At 42.8% G+C, this 27,628-nt stretch overlaps 1 protein-coding gene across 1 annotated transcript in view; it reads left to right on the forward strand.

Annotated features, from left to right (window-relative positions):
- Positions 1-27,628, forward strand: part of LOC141133434 (venom factor-like) — a 164,019-nt gene that overhangs the window by 117,639 nt on the left and 18,752 nt on the right. The window contains exons 32-37 of the mRNA XM_073622821.1: positions 1,903-1,993; positions 3,104-3,155; positions 12,965-13,052; positions 13,933-14,022; positions 22,821-22,926; positions 25,004-25,093. Coding sequence (XP_073478922.1) covers positions 1,903-1,993; positions 3,104-3,155; positions 12,965-13,052; positions 13,933-14,022; positions 22,821-22,926; positions 25,004-25,093 — 517 coding nt within the window. The remainder of the gene's footprint in view (positions 1-1,902; positions 1,994-3,103; positions 3,156-12,964; positions 13,053-13,932; positions 14,023-22,820; positions 22,927-25,003; positions 25,094-27,628) is intronic.

A 27,628-nucleotide genomic window follows, 5' to 3' on the forward strand; every position in this document is an offset into this window, starting at 1 on the left:
AGATTTTCAGACGACGGAACATCTGTTTTTTGTGGCATGCTAGTCTCATGTGGAAAGTGAAGCGGTTACTCACAAAAAGTCATGTACGACAGAATACGTCAGAAGTGACGTAATGTGCTGAATAGTTTTGTATGTGTTCTTTCGTTTCTGAGCATGCCTAGACTTGCTCTTACGTTTTTTTTTTTTGTACAAAAACCATACTAATGAAACAATAATCGGAGGTTGAGTTCACATCCGACAAAAATTTTATAGTCTGCACATCCAGTTTTTGTCTGACGAAAAAAGCTAAATTGGCTGTCGAAAGCACCGTACTAACAATCCGAAAATCGTCAGACAGCTCGTTGTACGAATTTTTCCATCCGATTTTCGTATCGTGTGTACGAGGCCTTTACTGTTTAAAATTGTTAGCTGGAGCCGTGTTTTAATTCGTTATGTAAAGTCAGTCGAAAGCCTCGTACACACGATCGGATTTTCCGACTGGAATTGTGTAATGTCAGGCTGTTGGCGGAAAATCCCACCGTTTGTACGCTCCATCAGACAATTGTTGTCAGATTTTCCAAAGGACAAATGTTGGGATGCAGGTTTTAAAATTTTACGCGGACAAATGTCTGTTGTCGGATTTTCCGATTGTGTGTACACAAGTCCATCGGACAAAATTCCAAAGTACAAACAAGCCAGAAGAGGTCGGTCTTGTAAACTAGCTTTCGTAATGGAGAATTAACATTCGTGACGTGGCAAATTATGAAATCTCCAAATGCAGCGCACAATTCTCTTCTTCTTTAATGGGATAATAATGAAGCTGCTTTGCTGGTGATACTGATGGAGGTATTGCAAACTAATTTTTTTTCTAGTGATATCAAGAATAATATTATTATGTTTTTTTTTTGTTTTTTTTTTTGGGCACGTAACACAACACCGTTATCCCGTAGTTTTTAAGATCAAAGATACAACTATGTTGGTGTCCCTTGTTAATTTTACATTGTATTTTTTAAATGTAACTGTCTACTCCCAAACTGTCATTTAAAGTAAAACACATAGCCAAGTATTATTTTCCACAATTTTTTCTTTTGTTTGTTCACTTGTGCATTCGAATTGAAAACAATATAACATTTTCGTTTCAACTGATTCGAACATTTATTGATTTGATCATTTCGAATCGAAAAAAGTCAGCAAATTCTACGAAAATTTGAAAATTCCAAATACGAATTCCAAAATGAATTGAACGAATCAAACGACTTTAACTAAACTAAATAACTAGATTAACGAATTTGAAAAAAAAACAAATTTTTTTCGTCATGTACATGTCTAGAAATCCCCCCTCTAGAGCCCAGATCTTTAGTGCACCATTGCTCATATGTTGTTAGGGCAGGAGGATCCCCTGAGGGCCATTTTGACCGCAAAAAATGGGCTATTTGGAGGACCGAGAAACAATGGGAGAGAGTGAAAGGGCTGCGGGGATTAAAAAAGTGACCAATGCGATATAGGCCCTTATCCGCCCACCAGCTGAATGCCCTTATGTTCATACTGGGAGGAAAATAAGGGTTATGAAATATATGGGCTAGAGGGGTAAAGGTGGAGGTCAGCAAAGAACTAGAACACAATCGATCCTATAGAGCAAATGAGTGGGATAGCGTGGGCAACGGTATTAAGGGTCTTTCTTTGAGAGGGCGCCACAGGAGGAAATCAATCGTGAAGCACAAAATAGCCTGACGTTCCATTCGAACCCAGTCTGGTCTCTTGTTGACAGTTGCAATTGTTTGCGCTGCCTTATAGCATATATATTTTGCCTGGGGCTTCAATTAAGTATAATTAACTATGTTAAATAAAACTAAAATATATGATATCACATTATAAGATGGCGTACAATGAGAAAAGTGTTATTTATATTCCGTTTCTGAACAGGCATTTTCTGTGTATTATGCTATTGAGACGGAGAAAGAGAAACAATGTAAGAATTTTGATCTGTCTTTGACGGTCCAAGACGAACCTTTAGGTATGTATTCATCTTAAAGGGACAATAAAACATATTTTTGAATGATTAGTTATGATTCTAATATTTACCTAGTAGTATATGTTGCTGTAACTCACATTCTAGATGCTTTTTGTATTATATTAAGGTTTATGTGAAGAAATAAGTTACTTTTCTAGCTTTTAATAGAGTAGGGAGGGATTAGAACTCATTTTGGGTTGTTACTGCTATGTGAGACTACGTTAGAGAGATTTGCCCTCACTTTCTGTCCTGCTGACAGACAGGAAGTAAAAAGAAAAATTTCCAGAGGGACACAGACAGAAATAGAAATCCAACATGGGTTCTGAGCTTTTCCCCACTCTACAAAAGTCGAAAATCGGGAGACACCGTTTGTGTGGTGATCGAAGGATGGACGTAGGTACAATTAGCCTGACCATAGATGGATTGAATCTCAGCTGGCCCCTGTTGAACTGATTGACATTTGATCCATCTATGGCCAGCTTTATTATTGTTAGTGGTCTGCAGTCCTTTACAGAAATGTATAAGTTGATGGTATATTCCATATTGCATAGCATAGAATAGCATTTGTATGGATGTAGCACCCTTCTAGTGTAGGATGCCAGGTACATTTTGTTTTTGGCTCCTTCTGCAGTGCAGTGACCATTTGTCCTGTTCTGTTCAGGGTTTCACAGGCTGGGAGTTTTATTGCTTCCCCTTGCCTCTGGGAGAAGCTTTCAGATCGTAGGGAGGGAGATGCAAATGGCCAGACTGAGTATTTATCATGCTAATCTCTATAGAGGAGTGTCCAGTGGGGGGCTGGAAAGTGATAAATAGTCTAAAGCACTGGAGAGCTGGGTTTCCAAAGCCTGAGGGGCTGCTGCCCTTAGGCAGCCCAAGGACTGGTGGAATGCTAGTTACCCGGGTGTTATTCTGATCCTCTGGCATCTGTCATTTCTGAAACATTAAGAGGAAAACGTCAGAAGTCCTTTGTTGTGTACTTGAATCAGTCATTTAGAATTTTTCCAAAGAAAAGGTCAGCAACAGCAGCCTCCAGGTTTTCCTGGTGTGGCAGGTTTACTTTAACTCAGTTCATTTGTTTTTTTAAAAAGGGTTATATTTTTATTTCCTGTACAGCTAAGGGACCGGAGGGCACCCTTTCTACTGTCTCGCTCACCATTTGCGCCAGGTAAGTCACCTAATAAAGAGATAAACAAGGATAAAAGTAAATTAGCCCTAGCCCTTTATTCTGATTGCTCAATTTAGGCCTGGCAGAGACAGGCCTATGCTTCCTTTGTCAAAGCTGCCCCCTGATGACCAGTAATTTGATTAATAGTGGAGGGAATATTCAAGAAGCAGCATGAGCGGTGTATTAAGCATATAGCCAAAGTAAATGAAGAAGAAGCAGGCAGATCCTTTCACTGCAGGTACAGCTTTCTCTCCAGCAGGAAAAACAGCAAGCACCACAAGAGAGACATCACCAAGTCTTAGGTGATATCACAATGCAGATATACAGCTATGAACCTTTAGGCACAGGACTATGTAGGCACACTCAAATACCAGGATGTAGGTGATAACACTGCTGTGTGATTTTACTGCAGAACAAAGGATCAGCAGGTAACAAAAACTAAGTTATGGGAGAGATTTATTATATCTTACAAAAGTGAGTACACCCCTAAGTGAAAATGTCCAAAGTGGGTCCAATTAGCCATTTCTCCTCCCCAGTGTCACGTGATTCGTTAAAGTTACAAGGTCTCAGGTGTGAATGGAGAGCAGGTATGTTAAATTTGGTGTTATCACTCTCACTCTCTCATACTGGTCACTGGAAGTTCAACATGGCACCTCATGGCAAAGATCTCTCTGAGGATCTGAAAAAAAGAATTGTTGCTCTACATAAAGATAGGCTATAAGAAGATTACCGAGACCCTGAGTCTGAGCTGCAGCACATTGGCCAAGACCATACAGCGGTTTAACAGGACAGGTTCCACTCAGAACAGGCCTCGCCATGGTCTACCAAATAAGTTGAGTGCACCTGCTCAGCATCATATTCAGAGGTTGTCTTTGGGAAATAGATGTATGAGTGCTGCCAGCATTACTGCAGAGGTTGAAGGGGTGGGGGGTCAGCCTGTCAGTGCTCAGATCATATGCCGCACACTGCATCAAATTGGTCTGCATGGCTGTCATCTTAGAAGGAAGCCTCTTCTAAAGAAAGCCCACAAACAGTTTGCTGAAGAAAAGCAGACTAAGGACATGAATTACTGGAACCATGTCTTGTGGTCTGATGAGACCAAGATAAACATATTTGGATCTGATGGTGTCAAGCGTGTGTGGCGGCAACCAGGTGAGGACTGGAGTACTCACCTCCATTAATGTCTGTGTGTTGAGTTATTTTGAAGGGACAGCAAATTTACACTATTATACAAGCTGTAAACTCACTACTTTACATTGTAGAAAAGTGCCATTTCTTCAGTGTTGTAACATGAAAAGATAGAATAAAATATTTACAAAAATGTGAGGGGTGTACTCCCTTTTGTGAGATACAGGGTGTATATAAAAATATATATATATACACAGTGCCTTGAAAAAGTATTCACACCCCTTGAAATTTTCCACATTTTGTCATGTTACAACCAAAAACATAAATGTATTTTATTAGTATTTTATGTGATAGACCAACACAAAATGGAACATATTTGTGGAAGTGGAAGGAAAATGATAAATGGTTTTAACTTTTTTACAAATAAATATGTGAAAAGTGTGGCGTGCATTTCTATTCAGCCCCTGACTTTGTAGAACCACTTTTCACTGCAATTATAGCTGCAAGTCTTTTTGGCAGAGAGTGAATTTTTCGTCCATTCTTCTTTGCAAAATAGCTCAAGCTCTTTCAGATTGGATGGAGAGCATCTGTGAACAGCAATTTTCAAGTCTTGCCACAGATTCTCAATTGGATTTAGGTCTGGACTTTGACTGGGCCATTCTAACACATGAATATGCTTTGATCTAAACTATTCCATTGTAGCTCTGGCTGTATGTTTAGGGTCATTGTCCTGCTGGAAGGTGAACTTCCGTCCCGGTCTCAAGTCTTTTGAAGACTCTAACAGGTTTCCTTCTAAGATTGCCCTGTATTTGGCTCCAACCATCTTCCCATCAACTCTGACCAGCTTCCCTGTCCCTGCTGAATAAATTCATCCCCACAACATGATGCTGCCATCACCATGTTTCACAGCGGGGATGATGTGTTCAGGGTGATGTGCAGTATTAGTTATCCACCACACATAGCGTTTTGCTTTTAGGTCAAACAGTTCAATTTTGGTCTCATCTGACCAGAGCATCTTCTTCTACATGTTTGCTGTGTCCCCCACATGGCTTCTTGCAAACTGCAAACGGGACTTCTTTTTTTTTTAACTTCAATAATCTTTATTCAATTTTTCAAATAGTACAAAAAAGAAAAAACCAAAAAAAACAAGTTTTTCCTTATTTTAACAACAATTCTTAAATACACCTTGTACAAAAATCCTTTTTAAATACCAAACAAACAAGAAAAAAACATTACTATTCATTTTCCCCCTTCCCCTCTCCCTAACCACCCCCCTCTTTATCCCCATTTCCTCCCCCCTATCTTACCCTCATTCCTACCACGTCTTCCTTATTACTTAATATCATACATCCATTACCTTATCTCTTCCTACATCAATTTTACATGGGATAACCCATTTCCTCTAACCAAGGCAACCAAATTTTTTTAAATTCCTTTAAATTCCCTCTCCTTGCATATACTACCTTTTCCTTCCATATTGTTTCCGTTACTGTTTTAAACCAGTCTTCTTTGGAGGGGGGTTTCTCTGCCTGCCATCTCTGCGCTATTAATTTCTTTGCCTGGAACAGGCATCTTAACACCGCTTTATTTTTGAAATTCCCCAGCCTCTCTCCCACACCCATAATACACAGATTTGGGTGCATCTTGAGTGACAGCTTAAAGATCTTATTTATAATATCTAATATTTCCGTCCAGTAACGGTATAGTTTCGGGCATTTCCAGATCATGTGGATCAGGTCCCCGGTGTTTTGGCACCTAGGGCATTTAGCGTCCCCCCTCCGCCCCCACTCAAACAGTTTTTTTGGAGTGTAGTATGTTCTATGTAAGAGCATTAAGTATGACATCTTCTGAGCGGGTGAAACTGAAACTTGGTTCCCCCCGGCTAATATCTTTTTCCATTGGTCATCCGGAATGCTTCCCAAATCTCTTTCCCACTTACTTCTGCACTTTAGTTTTTCTGAGCTCATAATACTGTTACTGCATATATATGGGTAGAATTCAGCTATGGAACCTTTTGGTCCATCAGACCTGCTTATTCTTTCATATATGGGGGCTGTACTCCACACCGGGCCTTGTTCCCCAAACTGTGCTTTTAGAGCATGTTTAATTTGTAAATAACTATAATATGAATTGTTTGGTATATCAAAGTCCTCTTTTAATGCAGAAAACGTTTTTAGGGAGCTACCATTATATAATTGATCCAGGCTAACTATCCCCTTCATTTCCCATGTCTTTATTTTCCCCATTGATCTTAGCTCTTGTAGATTCTTATTGTCCCAGAGCGGCACACCTTTGACCATACCTCCCATACCCCTCAAATCCTTTATAGATTTCCAGACTTTTATCATTAATTTAACCGTAGGGGGTCTATGGGAGAAAGAGTTTGCCTCCAAGACCTCCACTAATGTCTTATGTGGCGCATCTGCAATTATCAATTCCCCACTTTTGTCCCCTTCCATGTCCGAACCCAGATGCTGCAATTGGGCTGCTAAAAAATAACTACGCGGATGCGGTACTGCCAGGCCCCCCTCCAAAATTGGCAGTTGTAAAGTCTGGAGGCCTATTCTAGGCTGTCTTCCTTTCCATATAAGAGATCTTAATAGAGTATCTATTTTTTTAAACCATTTTCTTTGTATCCAAATTGGTGAATTGTGCAGCAGATATAATAACTGAGGCAACCACAGCATTTTGATCAGGTTACATCTGCCAACCACTGATAAAGGGAGTTCCTTCCATATATCACTCTTGTTCTTAAATTTAGATAGTAGAGGGGCTAAGTTATTGTTTATATAATTATTTGGGTCATTTGTTATATATATGCCTAAGTATTTAGTTTTCTCTACTATTTCCACTTGAACATTTTCCAAGCCTGAACTCTTTCTAATGGGATCTATTGGTAACAATGCTGACTTTCCCCAGTTTATGGTAAGACCCGAGATTGTTCCAAACCTCGAAAAGATGTCCATCACTTGTCTAAGCGATCTCTCTGTATCCCCCAAAAAAATGAGGACATCATCCGCATATAACGCTATCCGTTCTTCTCTGTCCCTTCTCCTGAATCCCTCCATAATCCTATCCTGCCTTACTGCAATGGCAACTGGCTCCATTGCCAGAGCAAAGATCAGGGGTGACAGGGGGCAACCCTGCCTAGAGCCCCTTTCAAGTCGGAATTCATCCGAAGAGACATTATTCACTCTGATCTTTGCCCTGGGGTTGTTATAAAGGATTTTAACCCAATTGATATAGGAAGGACCGAACCCAAACTCCTTCATTACTCGCCATATGTACCCCCATTCAAGACTATCAAACGCCTTTACCACATCTAGCATCATCACAGCCCGTGCACCAGTGTTTTCGGTTGGTATCTGCATGTTCAAAAATAGCCTTCTGATATTCCTGCTGGTTGATCTTTGGGGTATAAAACCAGTCTGGTCGGGATGGACCAGTTTATGGATTAATTTCTTTAGCCTAGTAGCTAAAATCTTTGATAGTATTTTCACATCGGAGCATAATAGGGAGATAGGTCTATAGGACCCAGGATCTAAAGGATCTTTCCCTTCTTTGTGCAGCACTATTATCGTGGCTTCAGTCATTGATATGGGAAGCTTCCCCTCCTTTTTTACCCACTCAAACGTTTTAAGAAGCTCCGGGAGTAACACCGTCCCATAATTTTTATAAGTTTCAACAGGGAGTCCATCAGGGCCAGGGGATTTCTGATTTTTCATTTCTGTTACGGCTAATTTAATTTCCTCCAAAGTTATCGGGGCTTCTAATGTCTCACTATCTGACTCTGTAAGGGAGGGCATCTCGATATCCCCAAAAAATTTATCTGAGTCCTCTCCCTCCACGGCCCCCCTGGATGTGTAAAGTTCTTCATAATAATTTTTAAATGTATCTGTAATCACATCCACCTGAGATGAGATCTCTCCACTCATTGTCCTAATGGCGGGTATCGTGGAGTGTGAGGATCCAGATCTAACTAAATGGGCTAGCATCTTCCCCACCCTTTCCCCCTCCCCATATACTATTTGGTTTTGGAATAATCTTTTATGTTCAGACTTCCTAAGCATTGCATCTGAGTATATTTGTTGTTTGTTTTCCCATTTACTGTGTTTATCCGGGGTTGGGTCCTTCACATATTCCCTTTCTGCTGTTATTACCTCTTTCCTAACCTTGTCCTCCCAATCTAGTGAGGATTTTTTAATTTTAGAAACTTGTTGTATAAATAAACCCCTCAAATAGGCCTTCAGTGCATCCCACATCATCCCTCTTGTTGTAGTATCCGTATTAAACCTTATAAACTCATTTACCTTGGCTATTATCTCATTTTGATCCTCTATAATTCCAAACCATACTGGGTTCATTTTCCATAACCTATCAACCATCTTATTTTTAATACTTAACGAGATTATTAGGGGCGAATGATCTGATACACCCCTTGGTTGGTAAGTTATATTTTTAATTGTTTGGGAACCTAGCTCATTGCCCAGTACAAGATCTATTCTTGAAAATGTAGAATAGGAACCCGAGTAACATGAAAACTGTAATGTCCCAGGGTTCCGTATTCTCCATAGATCCAATAGCCCAGCTTCCTGAAGGAAGTAGCTCATACGGTTTCCCTGTAACGTCTGACCCTGGTTACCTGGGGGGAACCTATCAATCTTTTTATTTATTACCACATTAAAGTCCCCAACCACTATAATTGGTATGCTGTTCTTGTCTACTATAAACTCTAATAAATCATACAGAACATCTAGCCTAAAAGGCGGAGGGATATATACATTTGCCAATACATATTCCTGGTTTTCTATTATGCAGTGTAAAAAAATATACCGACCCTCCTCATCTATTTTGCTCTGTCTGCAGGTGAAAGCCACCCCTCTCCCAATTAACACTGATACCCCCCTAGAATAAGTGGAATACACAGAGTGGAATTGGTACTGAAATCTCTTATTTTTTACCTGGGATTTAGTATCTTGAGTCAGGTGTGTCTCCTGCAGACAGGCAATTCCTATTTTAAAGATACCTAACAAGTCAAATACGACTGCTCTTTTGATCGGGGTACCCAATCCACGAACATTCCATGATCCAATATTCAATGCCATTGAGCTTTTATATAACATCTATCGAAGGGAAAACCAAAAGGTAGTAGCAATAAGCTAAATCCTAATAGATTCATAAGGGTATACCCATTTATCCATAGGAACAAAAAAAAAAAAAAAAAAAAAAAAAAAAAAAAAAAAGGGACCTTTTTCCCCCTTTCATACTTATTATTATACCCCTTTGTGTCCAATAGTGTATCTACCCCATGCTTACATAAATCCCATATTTTCATACTATAAATATTCATATTCTGTCTGTGTTTGTTTTATCGGTGCCCAGTATATTAGCCAATATTCTAATGTACCTTTTATAATTTGTTTTAACCAGTGCCCAGTGTGTTATCCTACTTTCCACTGTATAAAAAAGCTCTTTGTGATTCCGTGTATCAAAAAATCTCCTAAATAAATTCCTTTTCTTGTGATCCCTACCCCCCCACCCTCCCTGTCCCCCCTCCACCCAAGAGAGCCCACCCTCCCTACCCTCCCTCCCCCACCCCACTCCACACCATTCTAGGTTACCTCTAGAGGCTTTTTTAATAACCGTCATACACTCTTTAATCTTCCTGCTCTCACCTTCCCTCCCCCCCACCCCCCACACAACCGTTTCCCACCCCTTCCTTCCGAAATCTAGATCCATTTACCCTTCCATTTCTCCACCCGCCCTTCCCCTAAACACCAAAATTTAAATAATTCACTATATTTGTGCCCCTTACTCTATACCCTCTTCAACCCAAATTCCCTATAGTTTCCTTGGTAACTGATCTCTTTTATCTTCTAGCCATGCTAACGCATCCGCTGGCATATCAAAAAATTGACTACCTCCGAGTGCGTTTATCCGAAGCCTGGCAGGGTAAAGGAGAGCATAGGTAATGTCAAATTTTTGAAGGCTACGTTTGACTCCTAGGAACTCAGCTCTACGTTTTTGGAGGTCCAGAGAGAAATCAGGATATATTGATATTTTAGCCCCATTATAGGAAATGCTCCCCATCTCTCTGGCCTTCCTAAGGAGTTTTACTTTATCTTTGTAATTTAAAAGTTTCACTAACAGTGGTCTCGGGGGCCTTCCTTGAGGGGGGGGCCTAAAGGGAACCCTATGTGCTCTTTCGATTGAAAACTGTTGTGAGAATAAATCTCCTCCAAAAGTTTCAATCATCCATTTCTCTAAAAAAGCTATTGGGTCTAAACCTTCACACTTTTCGGGGAGTCCCACCACCCTCACATTGTCTCTGCGAAGTCTATTTTCCATCTCGTCAAATTTTTCCGTAAGTTTGTCTATTTTCTCTTTCCATGTCTTAGATTCTTGTTTCATAGGGTACAAATCATCTTCTATCAAACTTATCCTCTTCTCCGTTTCTGTTACTCTTCCCGCTGTTTCCTTTAGTTCTTGCCTTACCATGATTAGCTCCCCTTTAATATCTTCCATTTGATTACTTAAGTCACCCAAAGCTTGTTTGCATGCATTAATTGCCATGAAGATATCTTTCAGGGAGGGCTCTCCTTCTGATGGGGGTGTTAGATTGATAGAGGTTTCTGTTTCCTTCCCAATCGTGCCTACCCCTTTACTTGAAAGGTTTTTGGTGCCAGTGGTCCCTGTGGACAAACTCAGGTGCCCCTGACTCTTTCTGTCCGTAGTTGATTTACCTTGAGTTTGCTGCCCCCCTTTGCTTGGTGTATGATCCGCAGCATGGATCATTTTCTCTAGCTTGGCAGTTGCTGCGACAGCTGCTGCGGTTGCACCCGCCACGGTGGACTGAGCTCCCTTTTCCTTATCTTTGGCCGACCGAAGGGATTGACCTCCCACGTTTTCATGGCTAGCTTGCTCATCCCCTTTCCTTCTTGTTGACATCATGTCTATCCCACTGTGGTGCTGCTCCCGCAGCTAAGAGTTGTAGCAGTTAGGTACAGAAACAAAAGAAAGCAAGAAATGATGAAGACTTTCGCTTACAGCAGCTGCGTGTGGTATTATTCATATTAGGCCCACCCTAGACATTTTTTCCCCCCTGCATCCAATCTATATTTAGTGTTGGAAACCTCAGTCCAACCATTCAGATGTTATCCTGCCCGCCATACAATTGCATACAACAGTAGACAACAGTAAAAGTTACAGTTCACTGGAGGTTCCGTTCACCTAGGGTCACTACTGTCCTCCCTCCTATGACAAGCACCAGACACAAGAAGATAGACCACAGTACCTCGTCCCTCCGGCCTTGGCAAGTCACACCATATACCTTTCCCGCTGCAGGGACCACTGTACACACTTTCTTCTATACCCGGGCGGCTCTACCTCCTCCTTCACTTCTGGGCGGTATGTACCGTACACCCGCTGGAGTCTCCACTTCGGGCATACGTCATCAATGTGCTCCCGTAGCTGACTTCCGTCCTCTCCTTCCCGTTATCGCGGTACTACACCGGCACTATGCCCGTGCCCATCACCAGCCGCGGAGCAGGGAATCCAGGAAGAGCGCCCACACATCCACCTCCAGGCACACCGACCGGGAAACAGAAGGACCGAGAGGGGTAAGCAAGTCGCTGCAGCTCCCCTCACCACAGGGATAGTATCTCCCCTCACCACAGGGATAGTATCTGTCTCGTTTGTCCTCGGGGCAACACGATCATGAAGCGGGGAGAGCGGGGTGAACACACACACGCTCACGCCATTCCAACTAGCACCACCATCTGCTTCCGGTTACGCCCCCGTGGTTTATACTACGGCTTCTAAGCATCGCAAACGGGACTTCTTATTGCTTTCTTTCAACAATAGCTTTCTTCTTGCTACTCTTCCATAAAGGCCAGGTTTTTTGCGTGCACGACTATTAGTTGTCCTGTGGACAGATTCTCCCACCTGAGCTGTGGATCTCTGCAGCTCCTCCAGAGTTACCATGGGTCTCTTGGCTGCTTCTCTGATTAATGTTCTCCTTGCCCGGCCTGTCAGTTTAGGTGGACGGCCATGTCATGGTAGGTTTGCAGTTGTGCCATACTCTTTCCATTTTCAGATGATGTATTGAACAGTGCTCCATAAGATTTTTAAATCTTGGGATATTTTTTTATAACCTAACCCTGCTTTAAACTTCTCCACAACTTTATCCCTGACCTGTCTGATGTGTTTCTTGGCCTTCATCATGCGGTTTGTTCACTAAGGTTCTCTAATAAACCTCTGAGGGCTTCACAGAACAGCTGTATTTATACTGAGATAAAATTACACACAGGTGGACTCTATTTACTAATTAGGTGATTTCTGAAGGCAATTGGTTCCACTCGATTTTAGTTAGGGGTATCAGAGTAAAGGGGGCTGAATACAAATGCACGCCACACTTTTCAGATATTTATTTGTAAAAAAATTTGAAAACCATTTATAATTTTCCTTCCACTTCACAATGATGTGCCACTTTGTGTTGGTCTATCACATACAATCCCAATAAAATACATTCAAGTTTTTGGTTGTAACATGACAAAATGTGGAAAATTTCAAGGGGTATGAATATTTTTTTAAGGCACTGTATATGTATTTTTTTTTATTTTATTCATAGGTCAACATTAAGAAAAGCACATACATACACTCAAGTCATTGTTTCTTTGCAGATACCTAAAGTCCCAGGACTCTGGCATGTCCATTATGCAAATATCAATGATGACTGGCTTTGCTGCAGATACTAATGACCTGACTAAGGTAAGCTCTCAGAACTAAAAGCCAATTTTACAAATACCTGTACCACCCTGAAGGTTTTTGGTCTTTCTGTTATGTACTGCTATGCCATAATTAAGAAATGGGTAGAGCAGATTCAAGAGGAGAACCCTTGTGCCCTCGATCTTTACAATCCAGTGGTGCAGTAATAGAGCTGACAGTGGTCCCAGCAGGGATTTAGCCAAGCAGGTGGTGGTGGTGGTGGGGCCCTATACTTTACCCCTTGATCCTATGCCAAGGGATGTCTTATACCTATGTATTATAAATATGAAAGTGGAAAACCTCTGTAGGCAAATTCAAGGCACAATCCCCCAATTAACAACAACTTATATAAAAAAAAGTGTCTAATCCATCCCTAGGAGGACCAGAATATGGATATTTTTTCATGTGCCACAAATATTCATTAAATTAGAATACAACTTTATTTGTATATTAAAATACTAGATAATTAAAAGGCCATGTCCTAAGGAATTATCAAGTCAGTTATATAATACATATTCCATAAGTCATAGTAGATCAACACATTTCGCATACAAGTTGCTTCCTCAGGATCCACTTGCTTGTATTGTCTTAGGATATGGTAAGTATCCTAAGTGCCCGTATGAGGCACGGGCAGACAACTATTTTGAGAGTGTTCAGGAGCCTAGCATTGCACCCATGATCTGCTGGTTGCAGGTGCAATGCTCTGCAGGCTCCTTAGAAAAAAAAATAATAAATGCACATTTTTTTTTTACCTGCAAAAAAATGTGCATTTATAATTTTTTTTTAAAAGGTGAACTTATCCTTTTAGTTTGCATATTTCTACCTATTGATTGTCATAGTAATATTATTATTTATTAACTCTAACTCTTCCAATTTCTTGCAGCTTAAAAAAGGAGTGGACAGATACATCTCGAACTTTGAAATAAACAAGGGAGCCTTTGACAAGAGCACACTTGTCCTCTACATTGACAGGGTAAGGGTCTATTTATGAGAACATACACTAAAATAGACCATTGTAACAATTATAGATTTCGTTCTTATGGTTGGCATTAGGGATGAGCTTCGTGTTCGAGTCGAACCCATGTTCGACTCGAACATCGGCTGTTCGATCGTTCGCCGAATTGCGAACGTTATGGGCCGTTCGCGCTAAATTCGTGTGGCGCGTCACGGCCCATAATTCACTGCGGCATCGCAGTGCATTGCTGGCTGATGATTGGCCAAGCATGCACTATGACCCGCATGCTTGGCCAATCACAGCGCCGTCAGTAGAGAGAGCTGTAATTGGCCAAAGCCAGGGTGGCTTTGGCCAATTATGGCTCAGGGGATTTAGTACACACCCCACACTATATAAGGCCGCCTGCACGGCGGCCCTGTGTAGTGTGTGTTCCGGTGTGCTGAGAGATAGAGAGAGAGAGAGACAGTGTCATTTGATTTGAGTTAGATAGATTAGGCAGAACAGTCAGTCAGTTAGCTGCACTTACAGTGTATTGTGTATATATATGCATCCCAGGTGTTGCATATATATATATATACACTGTATTCAGTTTAGCTAGATCCGTTCCTGTTATCTTCTATCTAGACTATTTACATTTAATGCAGTGCGTCCTGCTCACAGTGTTCAGCTAGATCCGTTCCTGCTATTTACATTTAGTGCAGTGCGTCCTGCTCACAGTGTTCAGCTAGATCCGTTCCTGTTATCTTCTAGACTATTTACATTTAGTGCAGTGCGTCCTGCTCACAGTGTTCAGCTAGATCCGTTCCTGCAATTTACATTTAGTGCAGTGCGTCCTGCTCACAGTGTTCAGCTAGATCCGTTCCTGCTATTTACATTTAGTGCAGTGCGTCCTGCTCACAGTGTTCAGCTAGATCCGTTCCTGCTATTTACATTTAGTGCAGTGCGTCCTGCTCACAGTGTTCAGCTAGATCCGTTCCTGTTATTTACATTTAGTGCAGTGCGTCCTGCTCACAGTGTTCAGCTAGATCCGTTCCTGCTATTTACATTTAGTGCAGTGCGTCCTGCTCACAGTGTTCAGCTAGATCCGTTCCTGCTATTTACATTTAGTGCAGTGCGTCCTGCTCACAGTGTTCAGCTAGATCCGTTCCTGCTATTTACATTTAGTGCAGTGCGTCCTGCTCACAGTGTTCAGCTAGATCCGTTCCTGTTATCTTCTAGACTATTTACATTTAGTGCAGTGCGTCCTGCTCACAGTGTTCAGCTAGATCCGTTCCTGCAATTTACATTTAGTGCAGTGCGTCCTGCTCACAGTGTTCAGCTAGATCCGTTCCTGCTATTTACATTTAGTGCAGTGCGTCCTGCTCACAGTGTTCAGCTAGATCCGTTCCTGCTATTTACATTTAGTGCAGTGCGTCCTGCTCACAGTGTTCAGCTAGATCCGTTCCTGTTATTTACATTTAGTGCAGTGCGTCCTGCTCACAGTGTTCAGCTAGATCCGTTCCTGCTATTTACATTTAGTGCAGTGCGTCCTGCTCACAGTGTTCAGCTAGATCCGTTCCTGCTATTTACATTTAGTGCAGTGCGTCCTGCTCACAGTGTTCAGCTAGATCCGTTCCTGTTATCTTCCTACTGACAGGCAGGCTTGTCTGGTTACAGTATATAAAGCTACCTGAAGAAAATTACAGGTGTTCTATTTGATCCTATTAGTACCACGGTCAGGCAGCTAGACTATTTACATTTAGTACAGTGCGTCCTGCTCACAGTGTTCAGCTAGATCCGTTCCTGTTATCTTCCTACTGACAGGCAGGCTTGTCTGGTTACAGTATATAAAGCTACCTGAAGAAAATTACAGGTGTTCTATTTGATCCTATTAGTACCACGGTCAGGCAGCTAGACTATTTACATTTAGTACAGTGCGTCCTGCTCACAGTGTACAGCTAGATCCGTTCCTGTTATCTTCCTACTGACAGGCAGGCTTGTCTGGTTACAGTATATAAAGCTACCTGAAGAAAATTACAGGTGTTCTATTTGATCCTATTAGTACCACGGTCAGGCAGCTAGACTATTTACATTTAGTACAGTGCGTCCTGCTCACAGTGTTCAGCTAGATCCGTTCCTGTTATCTTCCTACTGACAGGCAGGCTTGTCTGGTTACAGTATATAAAGCTACTTGAAGAAAATTACAGGTGTTCTATCCCAGCTTAGTGCAGCTACAGGCCATTAGTATGTCTGGAAGGCCAAGAAGGAGAGGCAGACAGTCACAAGCCAATAAGAGAGGGCAAGCAGGCTCTGTGTCTAGTGCTGGTCGTGGAGACGGTGCATCCTCATCAGCACGTGGCCATGGGACACGCTTGGCCTTTTTTTCGGCAGCTGGCCGTGTTGAGCCGCAACATGCGGAAGACTTGGTCGAGTGGATGACCAAGCCGTCCTCATCCTCCTCATCCTCTCTCACCCATGCCCAGGGTGCTTTGTCTGGCAAAGCAGCGGCCTCTTCCCTCAGCTCAATGTCATCAGTGACTCCTTCCCTAGCTCCACCATGTCCTCATGAGGATTCCCTCGAACTGTTTGACCACAGTGTTGGGTACATGCTCCAGGAGGATGCCCAGCGTTTGGAAGGCTCTGATGACGATACTGAGCTCGATGAAGGCAGTAACATGAGCACGGACAGAGGGGGTGCCCAAGAAGGACAGCAATCTGGCAGTCATGCTCCCCCTGCTGCAGCATACTGCCAGGTTTGCTCCAGTGATGAGGAGGGAGGGGATGATGAGGTCACTGACTCAACGTGGGTGCCTGATAGGAGAGAGGAGGAGGAGGAGGAGGAGGAGGAGGAGGAGGAGGAGGCGGCGGCACATCACCAACGAGGCAGGATGCCCTCCAGGGGCCAGCCTAAGGGCAGCACATTGACTGCATCACACCCCAAAGCTCCACATGTGCAGGGCGCTGCAGTCTCTGCGCGTTATTCAAAAAGTTCTTTGGTGTGGGCCTTTTTTGAGACGAGTGCATCAGATCGCACCGCTGCTATTTGCAACATATGTCTCAAGCGTATCTCGCGTGGCCAAAACATCTCCCGCTTGGGTACCACATGCTTGACCAGACATATGTTGACCTGCCATGCAGTTCGTTGGCAAGCGTATCTAAAAGACCCACACCAAAGAACAAAGAGGATCTCTCCTTGCTCCTCATCAGCTGAGATTTCCAACCCCACTAGACCTTCAGTCCTCTCTGAGACCTGCAGTGAGAGGAATGAAGGTGTAGAATTAGGTGTGTCACAGCCAAGTACTTGTGGGCAATCTGCTTTTGGTACACCGACGTCAGATTGTACCAGGCAAATTTCCCTGCCCCAGCTGCTGCACCGCCGAAAGAAGTTTGCTCCCAGCCATCCACATGCCCAGCGGTTGAATGCTAGCTTGGCAAAATTGCTAGCACTTCAACTGCTGCCTTTTCAGTTGGTAGACTCTGCCCCCTTCCGTGAGTTTGTGGAATGTGCGGTTCCTCAGTGGCAGGTACCCAAACGCCACTTTTTCTCACGGAAGGCGATTCCGGCTCTCTACCGGCATGTGGAAGGCAATGTCCATGCCTCGCTGGACAGGGCGGTCAGCGGTAAGGTGCATATTACCGCTGACTCATGGTCCAGCAGGCATGGACAGGGACGTTACCTAAGTTTCACGGCGCATTGGGTGACTCTGCTGGCAGCTGGGAAGGATGCAGGACAAGGTGCAGTAGTGTTGGAGGTTGTTCCGCCACCACGCCTCCAAAATGCTGATTGTGACACACCTCTCTCCTCCACCCCCTCCTCTTCTTCTTCCTCTATGGCCTCTTCCTCGGAACCAGCGGTGCTCCGTAGGCGTTCAAGGGGCTACGCAAGTACGCAGGCCAAAAGATGCCATGCGGTGCTTGAGCTGGTGTGCTTGGGGGACAGGAGCCACACTGGGGCAGAGGTTTTGTCAGCTCTGCAGGGGCAGGTTCAGAGGTGGTTGACGCCACGCCAACTTAAGGCAGGAATGGTGGTTTGCGACAATGGCACCAACCTCCTCTCTGCCCTCCGACAGGGACAAATGACCCATGTGCCCTGTTTGGCTCACGTCCTTAACTTGGTGGTGCAGCGGTTCTTGGGCAGGTACCCGGGCTTACAGGATGTCCTGAGGCAGGCCAGGAAAGTCTGTGTGCATTTCCGCCGGTCATATAATGCCAGTGCTCGGCTGACGGACCTCCAAAAGGAGTTTAACCTGCCCAAGAACCGCCTAATCTGTGACATGCCCACCAGGTGGAACTCAACGTTGGCCATGCTGCAGCGGCTGCACACGCAGCAGAGGGCCATCAATGAGTACCTGTGCGACTATGGCACCAGGACAGGGTCAGGGGAGCTTGGTTTTTTTTCCCCACGCCAGTGGGCCATGATCAGGGATGCATGCACTGTCCTGTCACCATTCGAGGAGGCCACGAGGATGGTGAGCAGTGACAGTGCATGCATCAGTGACACTGTCCCCCTTGTCCACCTGTTGGAGCACACGCTGCGTGGAATAATGGACAGGGCACTTGAGGCAGAACAGAGGCAGGAAGAGGAGGACTTCCTTAGCTCTCAAGGCCCCCTTTATCCAGACAGTGTTCCTGCGTGCCCGCCGATCACACAGGAAGAGGACGAGGAGGAAGAGGAGGAGGAGGAAGATTGAGTCAGTATGGAGGTGGAGCCTGGCACTCAGCATCAGCAGCAGTCTTTAAGGGATCAGTCCCAAGAAACACATGGACTTGTACGTGGCTGGGAGGAGGTGGCTGCGGACCATGTCGTTCTTAGTGACCCAGAGGACTCCGGACCGAATGCCTCAGCAAACCTACGCTGCATGGCCTCCCTGATCCTGCAAAGCCTGCGTAAGGATCCTCGTATTCGTGGTATCAAGGAGAAGGACCAATACTGGCTGGCAACCCTCCTTGATCCACGTTACAAGGGTAAGGTTGCGGACCTTATCTTGCCATCGCAGAGGGAGCAGAGGATGAAACATCTTCGGGAGGCCTTGCAGAAAGGTCTGTGCAACGCGTTCCCAGAGACTGGGAGGTTACAAACTCCTGTTTCTGGACAACGTGTTGCTGAGGCTTCGGTCAGTCAAAGAAGGAGCGGTGGAGAAGGTGGCCGTCTGACCGATGCGTTCAGACAATTTTTTGGTCCGCAGCCCCAAGGTATGATCGGTTCCAGCAACCATCGCCAGCGTCTGTTTTATATGGTGCAGGAATACCTAGGGGCAAGATCAGACTTGGACACCTTTCCCACCGAAAATCCTCTGGGTTACTGGGTCTTGAGGATGGATCACTGGCCAGAGCTTGCACAGTATGCAATTGAGCTACTGGCCTGTCCTGCATCCAGCGTTCTTTCGGAACGCACATTCAGTGCTGCTGGAGGCGTGGTAACCGATCACAGGGTGCGTCTGTCCACCGACTCGGTCGATCGGCTGACCTTCATAAAAATGAATGAGTCTTGGATCACCACCAGCTACCAAGCACCTGATGCTGATGTAACCGAATAATTTTTTTTGAAATCTCAGATCCCTTCAAAGACTGCCTATGCTGATGCTGAGTGACTATCCCTGAGTAATTATCCTCTTCCTCCTCAATCATCACGCTGATAGCTTGTAAGAACATTTTTGGTTCTGGGCGCCACCACCAGTGCCTAAGGCCCAATTTTTCAGCCCCTGTTTAACAGGGGCGTGTAATTACAATTTTTGATGTAATACTTTGCAGCAAGGGCTCGTTCCTGCATTCCAACTAGAGTGTCTGTGAGGGGTTGCAGTGTTGTGGCACCAGCACCAGTGCCTAAGGCCCAATTTTTCTGCCCCTGTCTAACAGGGGCGTGTAATTACAATTTTTGATGCAATACTTTGCAGCAGGGCTCGTTCCTGCGTTCCAACTAGAGTGTCTGTGAGGGGTTGCAGTGTTGTGGCACCAGCACCAGTGCCTAAGGCCCAATTTTTCTGCCCCTGTCTAACAGGGGCGTGTAATTACAATTTTTGAAGCAATACTTTGCAGCAGGGCTCGTTCCTGCGTTCCAACTAGAGTGTCTGTGAGGGGTTGCAGTGTTGTGGCACCAGCACCAGTGCCTAAGGCCCAATTTTTCTGCCCCTGTCTAACAGGGGCGTGTAATTACAATTTTTGAAGCAATACTTTGCAGCAGGGCTCATTCCTGCGTTCCAACTAGAGTGTCTGTGAGGGGTTGCAGTGTTGTGGCACCAGCACCAGTGCCTAAGGCCTAATTTTTCAGCTCCTGTTCAACAGGGGCATGTAATTACAATTCTTGATCTAATATTTCACAGCAGGGCCCTGTGAGGGCTTACAGTGTTGTGGCCACAGCAATACCTAAGGCCCAAATTTCTGCTGAGTATATAGGGCAGGACCCTACTTTCAAACATCTAACTTACAAATGACTCCTACTTGCAAACGGAAGGAGACAACAGGAAGTGAGATGAAATCTACCCCTAGGAAGGGAAATTCTCTCCTGTAAGAGTTAATATGGGAAAACAATTTCTCCTTTCCACTGATGCTTTCCAATCCTTGTTCCACAAAAAAACCCAAATTTTCAAAAAACATTTTTCATTGGGACAAAAAAGTGAGGTGAAATCTTCTGAAGAGGAGGAAAGACAGCAAAACAAATGTCACAGGGGTGATAACCCTTCCCTATGTTTTCCAAAAAGCTTAGAAAAGATTTTTTGGCTGGAGCTAAACACGTTAAAAATGTTCAAAATTACAAACAGATTCTACTTAACAACAAACCTACAGTCCCTGTCTTGTTTGCACTGCTGTTCAGAGTATATAGGGCCTGGTGGCCCCACACCTTTCCTTATTTTAATTTGGGTGCGGGGTTCCCCTTAATATCCATACAAGACCCAAAGGGCCTGGTAATGGACTGGGGGGTACCCATGCCGTTTGTCTCACTGATTTTCATCCATATTGCCATGACCCGACATGACATTAAACCCGCAAGCAGTTTTAAATGAGATTTTTTCCTTTAAAAATGACATTTGGTGCAGGGACTGTTCTAAACATGGGAAACACGCGTCACTTTACAGGCATACTATAGACACCCCCCAGGTACGATATTTAAAGGAATATTTCACTTTTTTTTTTTACTTTAAGCATCATTAAAATCACTGCTCCCGAAAAAACGGCCGTTTTTAAAAGTTTTTTTTGCATTGATACATGTCCCCTGGGGTAGGACCCGGGTCCCCAAACCCTTTTTAGGACAATACCATGCAAATTAGCCTTTAAAATGAGCACTTTTGATTTCGAACGTTCGAGTCCCATAGACGTCAATGGGGTTCTAACGTTCGTGCGAACTTTCGGTCCGTTCGCGGGTTCTGGTGCGAACCGAACCGGGGGGTGTTCGGCTCATCCCTAGTTGGCATCAATTTAGCAATGTTCGTGATTCTAAAACTTTATTTGCATGCCGTAATCGTTGCACTTCTGGGGAGTGGCTCTTCTTCATCCCTACTCTGACATTTAAAACACCATTTTTCCCTTGACATGAGAATCCCAAAAACTCCATAACTGTGCAAAATGTGTTGAGGGGGCTTCCTTTTGGCATAGTATAATATGGCTAATGGATAGAATAAAGAGTTTGAATACCTGGCAATTAGAGCTGCACAATTATTCATTACAAAAATCGCAATCTCTATTCAACCCCCTCACGATCCTAATCCAGCATTTCCATGATTCATGTAACAAGTGCAGAGCAGTTCTCTGCTTACAAAAAAAAAAAAAGCAGCCAAAGTTTATCACAACATTGCTCAGCCCTGAGATAAAAAGAAACATTGTATCATTTGGTTCTTTTAGATCAGAGGGATGAACTTCGGTCTGCAAATGAGCTCAGTTTAACCACTTAAAGACTAAGCCTTTTTCTGACACTTGTTGCTTACAAGTTAAAATCAGTATTTTTGTGCTAGAATATTACTTGGAACAACCAAACATTATATATATATATTTTAGCAGAGACTCTAGAGAAAAAAATTGCGGTCGTTGCAATATTTTATGTCACACTGTATTAGCACAACGGTCTTTCAAACGCAAACAAATACACTTCAATGAATAATAATAAAATAAATAAACAGTAAAGTTAGCCCAATTTTTTTGTATAATGTGAAAGATGATGTTACGCCGAAAATTGTGAGAGAATTGTTCTCTTTATTCCAAGCAAAAAAATTGTGATTCCCATTTTATCCAAAACTGTGCAGCTCTACTGGCAATGCAGGGGTACCATGTTAGTTTTAGGTCACCTGCATATAGGGATGTGTGTAAGATTGCATTTCATGTTTTTCTGTATATGTGCTGTAGCTAGTGTATTTTAATGTATATATGTTATTTTTTTATCTGAATATATATAATAAATACAATACTAAAAAATAATATAAAATACATGCTTTATATTTTTCCATATGAGTGTGATTCTAAAGTAGTTCTAACAGCACACACATTTTCTTTACCTCAATGCATTAATTGAATTAGGCGCAGGGAAAAATGAGTGCAACTGCACTTCCAAAATGCGCAGTCTATTTGCTTTAGTAAAACCACACTCACATCTTCTAGATATTACGAGTATTTCTTGTTCAGAAATACAAAGCGCACAGGGGTTCTAGCTTTCCTTAGCTCTATTATTATTCCCCACTTTCTGCCTGGTAAAATATAAGCAGGACAGGAAGTTAGGGTAAATCTTTCTAATGGATAATGATAAAAACAGTACAGGGGCCCCTGCTCTATCAAAAACAAAAAAAAACAAAAAAAACTTTTATTTTGAGATACACTAAAATGTTGAGCTTTTTCTTTCTTTGAACACTTAGATATCTCACACTGAGGATGAGTGTCTGAAGTTTAATCTTCACCAGTACTTCAAAGTGGGTCTCATCCAACCTGCTTCTGTCACTGTGTATGACTATTACTCACCAGGTAAGAGCTTTACCAAATCTCACTACTGTACCCTGCTTTTGTTTTTTTGGGGGGAAAAACAAAACAAAACAAAAAATATACAGTGATATATATCTATATATATTTATATATACAGGGCATGCAGAAAGTATTCACAGCGCTTCACTTTTTCCGCATTTTGTTATGTTACAGTCTTATTCCAAAATGGATTCAATTAATTATTTTCCTCAAAATTCTACAAACAATACCCCATAGTGACAACGAGAGAGAAGTTTGTTTGAAAACTTTGCAAATTTATTAAAAATATAAAACAAAAAAAATCACATACATAAGTATTCACTTACTTTGCCAGGCAGCTCAGGTGCTTTCTGTTTCCACTGATTATCCTTGAGATGTTTCTACAACTTGATTGGAGTCCACCTGTGGTAAATTCAGTTGATAGGACATAATTTGGAAAAGCACACACCTGTCTAAATAAAGTCCCACAGTTAACAGTGCATGTCAGAGCACAATCCAAGCCATGAAGTCCAAAGAATTGTCTGTAGACCTCCTAGACAGGATTGTATCCAGACACAGATCTGGGGAAGGGTACAGAAAAATTTCTGCAACATTGGGGGTCCCAATGAGCACAGTGGCCTCCATCATCTGTAAATGGAAGAAGTTTGGAACCACCAGGACTCTTCCTTGAGCGGGTCTTCCAGCCAAACTGAGCTATTGGGGGAGAAGGACCTTAGTCAGGGAGGTGACCAAGAACCCAATGGTCACTCTGATAGGCCTCCAGCATTTCTCTGTGGAGAGAGGAGAACCTTCCAGAAGAACCACCATCTCTGCAGCACTCCATCAATTAGGCCTGTATGGTATAGTGGGCAGACAGAAGCCACTCCTCAGTAAAAGGCACATGAAAGCCCACCTGGAGTTTGCCAAAAGGCACCTGAAGAACCCTCAGACCATGTGAAACAAAATTCTCCGGTCTGATGAAACAAAGATTGAACTCTTTGGCCTGAATGGCAAGCCTCGTGTCTGGAGGAATCCAGGCACCGCTCATCACCTGGACAATACCATTCCTACAGTGAAGCATGGTGGTGGCAGCATCATGCTGTGGGGATATTTTTCAGCGTCTGGAATTGGGAGACTAGTCAGGATTGAGGGAAAGATGACTGCAGTAATGTATAGATACATTCTTGATGAAAACCTGCTCCAGAGCGCTCTGGACCTCAGACTGGGGTGAAGGTTCATCTTCCAACAGAACAATGACCCTAAGCACACAGCCAAGAGAACAAATTGGGTGGATACAGGGTAACTCTGTGAATGTCCTTGAGAGACTTGAGGCTGTATTTGGTGCCGAAGGTGCTTCAACAAAGTATTGAGCAAACTTTCTTTTATTTTTTTATTATTGTTCTGGGGACAACCCAAAATTGGGATTTCTTTTACTTTCACTTTCAATGATAATGGTAAAGAGGGACATCCTCCCCAACAGGGGCACAGACTGCAATACAAACCTGATAGGAGTTTGAATCCCTCTCCACTCTGTCTACAACTAAAAAAAGTTTTGCCTTTAGTTATACTTTAATATAAAAAAAAATAAGGAAGATTCAATGGACCAGTTGGACTTTTTTCTGCTGTTACTCTTCTATGTTTCTTGTAAGTAGAAAAGTATAAAATAGCGTACACGTTATGCGTGACATTTTCTGCTCTGCTTTGACCTGGTTTTGGTTTGTAACATCACTCATGGATTGAAGGAGCTCTTATTTATCTTTGTTATCAGCTTCCAAGCTGCTCTAAATAAAAGAGCTTTTTTATACTTATATGTGTAGATTGAGAATATTGAGAAAAAAATTGGTTTAACCCCTGAGCACCAAAAGGAATTAAAAAAATCAATAAACTGCCATTGGTAATAACCTTACAAACATGCCAATGGCTGTCCTCTTGATTCTCGAATTTCAATACCTTCTAGGTAACCAATATGGAACAAATAGGCATTTGTGGAGTTGTGAAAGACTTTTATTAGGCAATTGGCATGATTCTTAATGAGACCGGCCTGTCTTCTCATTGGATGTACAGTACTCTGCTAATCTTTTTTTTTCTTATTTTCCAACAGAAAACCGGTGTACCAAATTTTACCATGTGGACGAGAACAGCAAACTTTTGGGCAGGATCTGTCAAGGAGAGGTGTGCCGCTGTGCTGAAGGTAAAGATTGCAGGATAATGTTTACCAGTCAGCCATGCATTTTGGGGGCACTAGCGTTACTTGAGGTACCGAGTCCTGTGCTCATCATTCAGTTAGGCTGAAGGGAAGACCTTTTGTAGCCCAAAAATGCTCATTGCTTTTCTTGCAAAAACATCATGTGCAAGAAAAACAATGTCCTTTTTCTATGGAGAATGGAACAAGATCATTGAATGACCTGTAGAGGCAAACTATCAAAGCAATGCTAAATTGCTTGCCACGTCCAGTCGTGTATGAACAACAAATCTCTAACCACAAGTGGTGGAAATCTTTATTGGGTTTAGTAGCCTAGAGCAGCCATTCTCAACCAGGGTTTGTCGGAACCCTAGGGTTCCTCCAGAAGCTGCAAGGTATTCCTTGAGCTGTGACCAATTGACCTCTCATCTGATAGATGCATAGTTCCAAAGCCAAAGCCGGTTGGTAGAGCCAGGGACATGATGAGACTGATTTTTTTTAACTGTCTGTAGCAGTGACAAAGGAGGCATTCTTACTACGATCATCAGTGTAAGGGGCATTTTCCCAATGACCCCAACAAATTGATTTTAGAAGGAATTTTATGAGACCTGAAAATTATTTTAAGGGTTCCTCTGAGGTAAAGAGGTTAAGAAATTGTGGCCTAGAGAATTGGAGGACTTCTTAAACAGGGTGACCCCCAGCTCCCAATTCTGAGGAAGGGGGTCTCCCTGTAATTTTATCCAATCTGCTGTTACTTAATGCCTCCTGGTGGTTAACTGACAGCTACTCTTATCCTTTAGCAGCTGAGATAGGAACTTGCTGTAAATGTAACTGGTCCTTTGACTGGATAGCGTGACCTGTTACAGTTAGTGGAAAAAAAATAGGTCTACTGGCAGGATCAACAGGTAATCATACTATCTTATGAGGAGGACTCAGAAAAATATAAACTGTTGTAATAATATGTCTTTACAAAATTTGCCCTATAGTTACATTTTAAGTACTAATTTATATCAATTTTGAGGTTAAATTAGTCATGACCCCACTTAAAAATGGAAATAAAATGTTGGCAAAAAGGCAAAATTCCCAAAAACCACATAGGTTTGAACTGGCTTACCTGCCAAAAAAATTAATATGTATTGCCCAATTTTCTAATGTCCTATCTTGCCAGACAGCCTAACCTGGTCCTGACTTTACTTTTTTCTACTGAGGTTAAAAAATACAGCTTGTTCGAGGCCTCCACAAGTTATAATTGGATGGTGGCATAACAAAATCAACCCCATGCTCTATTCTCTTATCAACCAGCTCAATGTGCAGTGTGCAATACAGTAAAATTTGGTTGACTTACAATGTTGTCCTTTCCTCTCCCAGTTTGAATCCTGTTGTGCAGGGAACTACGAGAGACTTATATAAAGACAAACTGGGGGTATTATTAGATGGCTTATATAAAAGCAGACTGAAGTATTATTAAAATATAAAGGGGGGAGATGAGTGATCATTAGGGTCCTTGCTCCCCTGCTTTGGGGTCTCTTTATGGGAGAGCCCCCCACCTAGTACTCAGATGATCATGAGGAGAGGGGTCTTGGCATTTTAGCTAAGTGGACCTGAGTATGCCTTACTCCCATGAGGAGTCATTCAACCCATGGGGTCAGGGAAGGGTCCTCCTTTGGGAGTAGGGATGAGCCGAACACCCCCCGGTTCGGTTCGCAGCAGAACATGCGAACAGGCAAAAAATTTGTTAGAACACGCGAACACTGTTAAAGTCTATGGGACACGAATGTGAAAAATCAAAAGTGCTAATCTTAAAGGCTTATATGCAAGTTATTGTTATGAAAAGTGTTTGGGGACCTGGGTCCTTCCCGAGGGGACATGTATCAATGCAAAAAAAGTTTTAAAAACGTCCGTTTTCTCAGTGATTTTAATAATGCTTAAAGTGAAACAATAATAATGTCCTTTCTATAGTATGCCTGTAAAGTGGCACAGTTTTCCCGTGTTTCGAACAATACCACAGCAAAATAACATTTCTAAAGGAAAAAAGTCATTTAAAACTGATCGCGGCTGTAATGTATTGTCGGGTCCTGGGAATATAGATGAAAATCATTGAAAAAAATGGCATGGGTCCCCCCCCAGTCCATTACCAGGCCCTTTGGTACCCAAAATTAAAAAAAAAATGGCGTGGGGGTCCCCCAGGCCCTATATACTCTGAACAGCAGTATATATACTACACGGCCTGCCCTATATACTTTGCAGAAAATTGGGCCTTAGGTGTTGGTGGTACCAGAACACTGTAAGCCGTTATAGTTACTCTTGGTGAGCGCCGGAACGAGCCATGCTTTGAAATACTATATAAAAAATAGTAATTACATGCCCCTGTTAAACTGGGGCAGAAAATTGGGCCTTTGGTGTTGGTGGTACCAGAACACTGTAAGCCCTCACAGATACTCTTGTTGGGCGCAGGAACGGGCCCTGCATTGAAATATTATATACAAAATTGTAATTACATGCCCCTGTTAAACAGAGGCAGAAAAATTAAACTGGGCCTTGGGT

This window comes from Aquarana catesbeiana, linkage group LG03 (assembly GCF_042186555.1).
Source record: "Aquarana catesbeiana isolate 2022-GZ linkage group LG03, ASM4218655v1, whole genome shotgun sequence".
Taxonomy (NCBI): domain Eukaryota; kingdom Metazoa; phylum Chordata; class Amphibia; order Anura; family Ranidae; genus Aquarana; species Aquarana catesbeiana.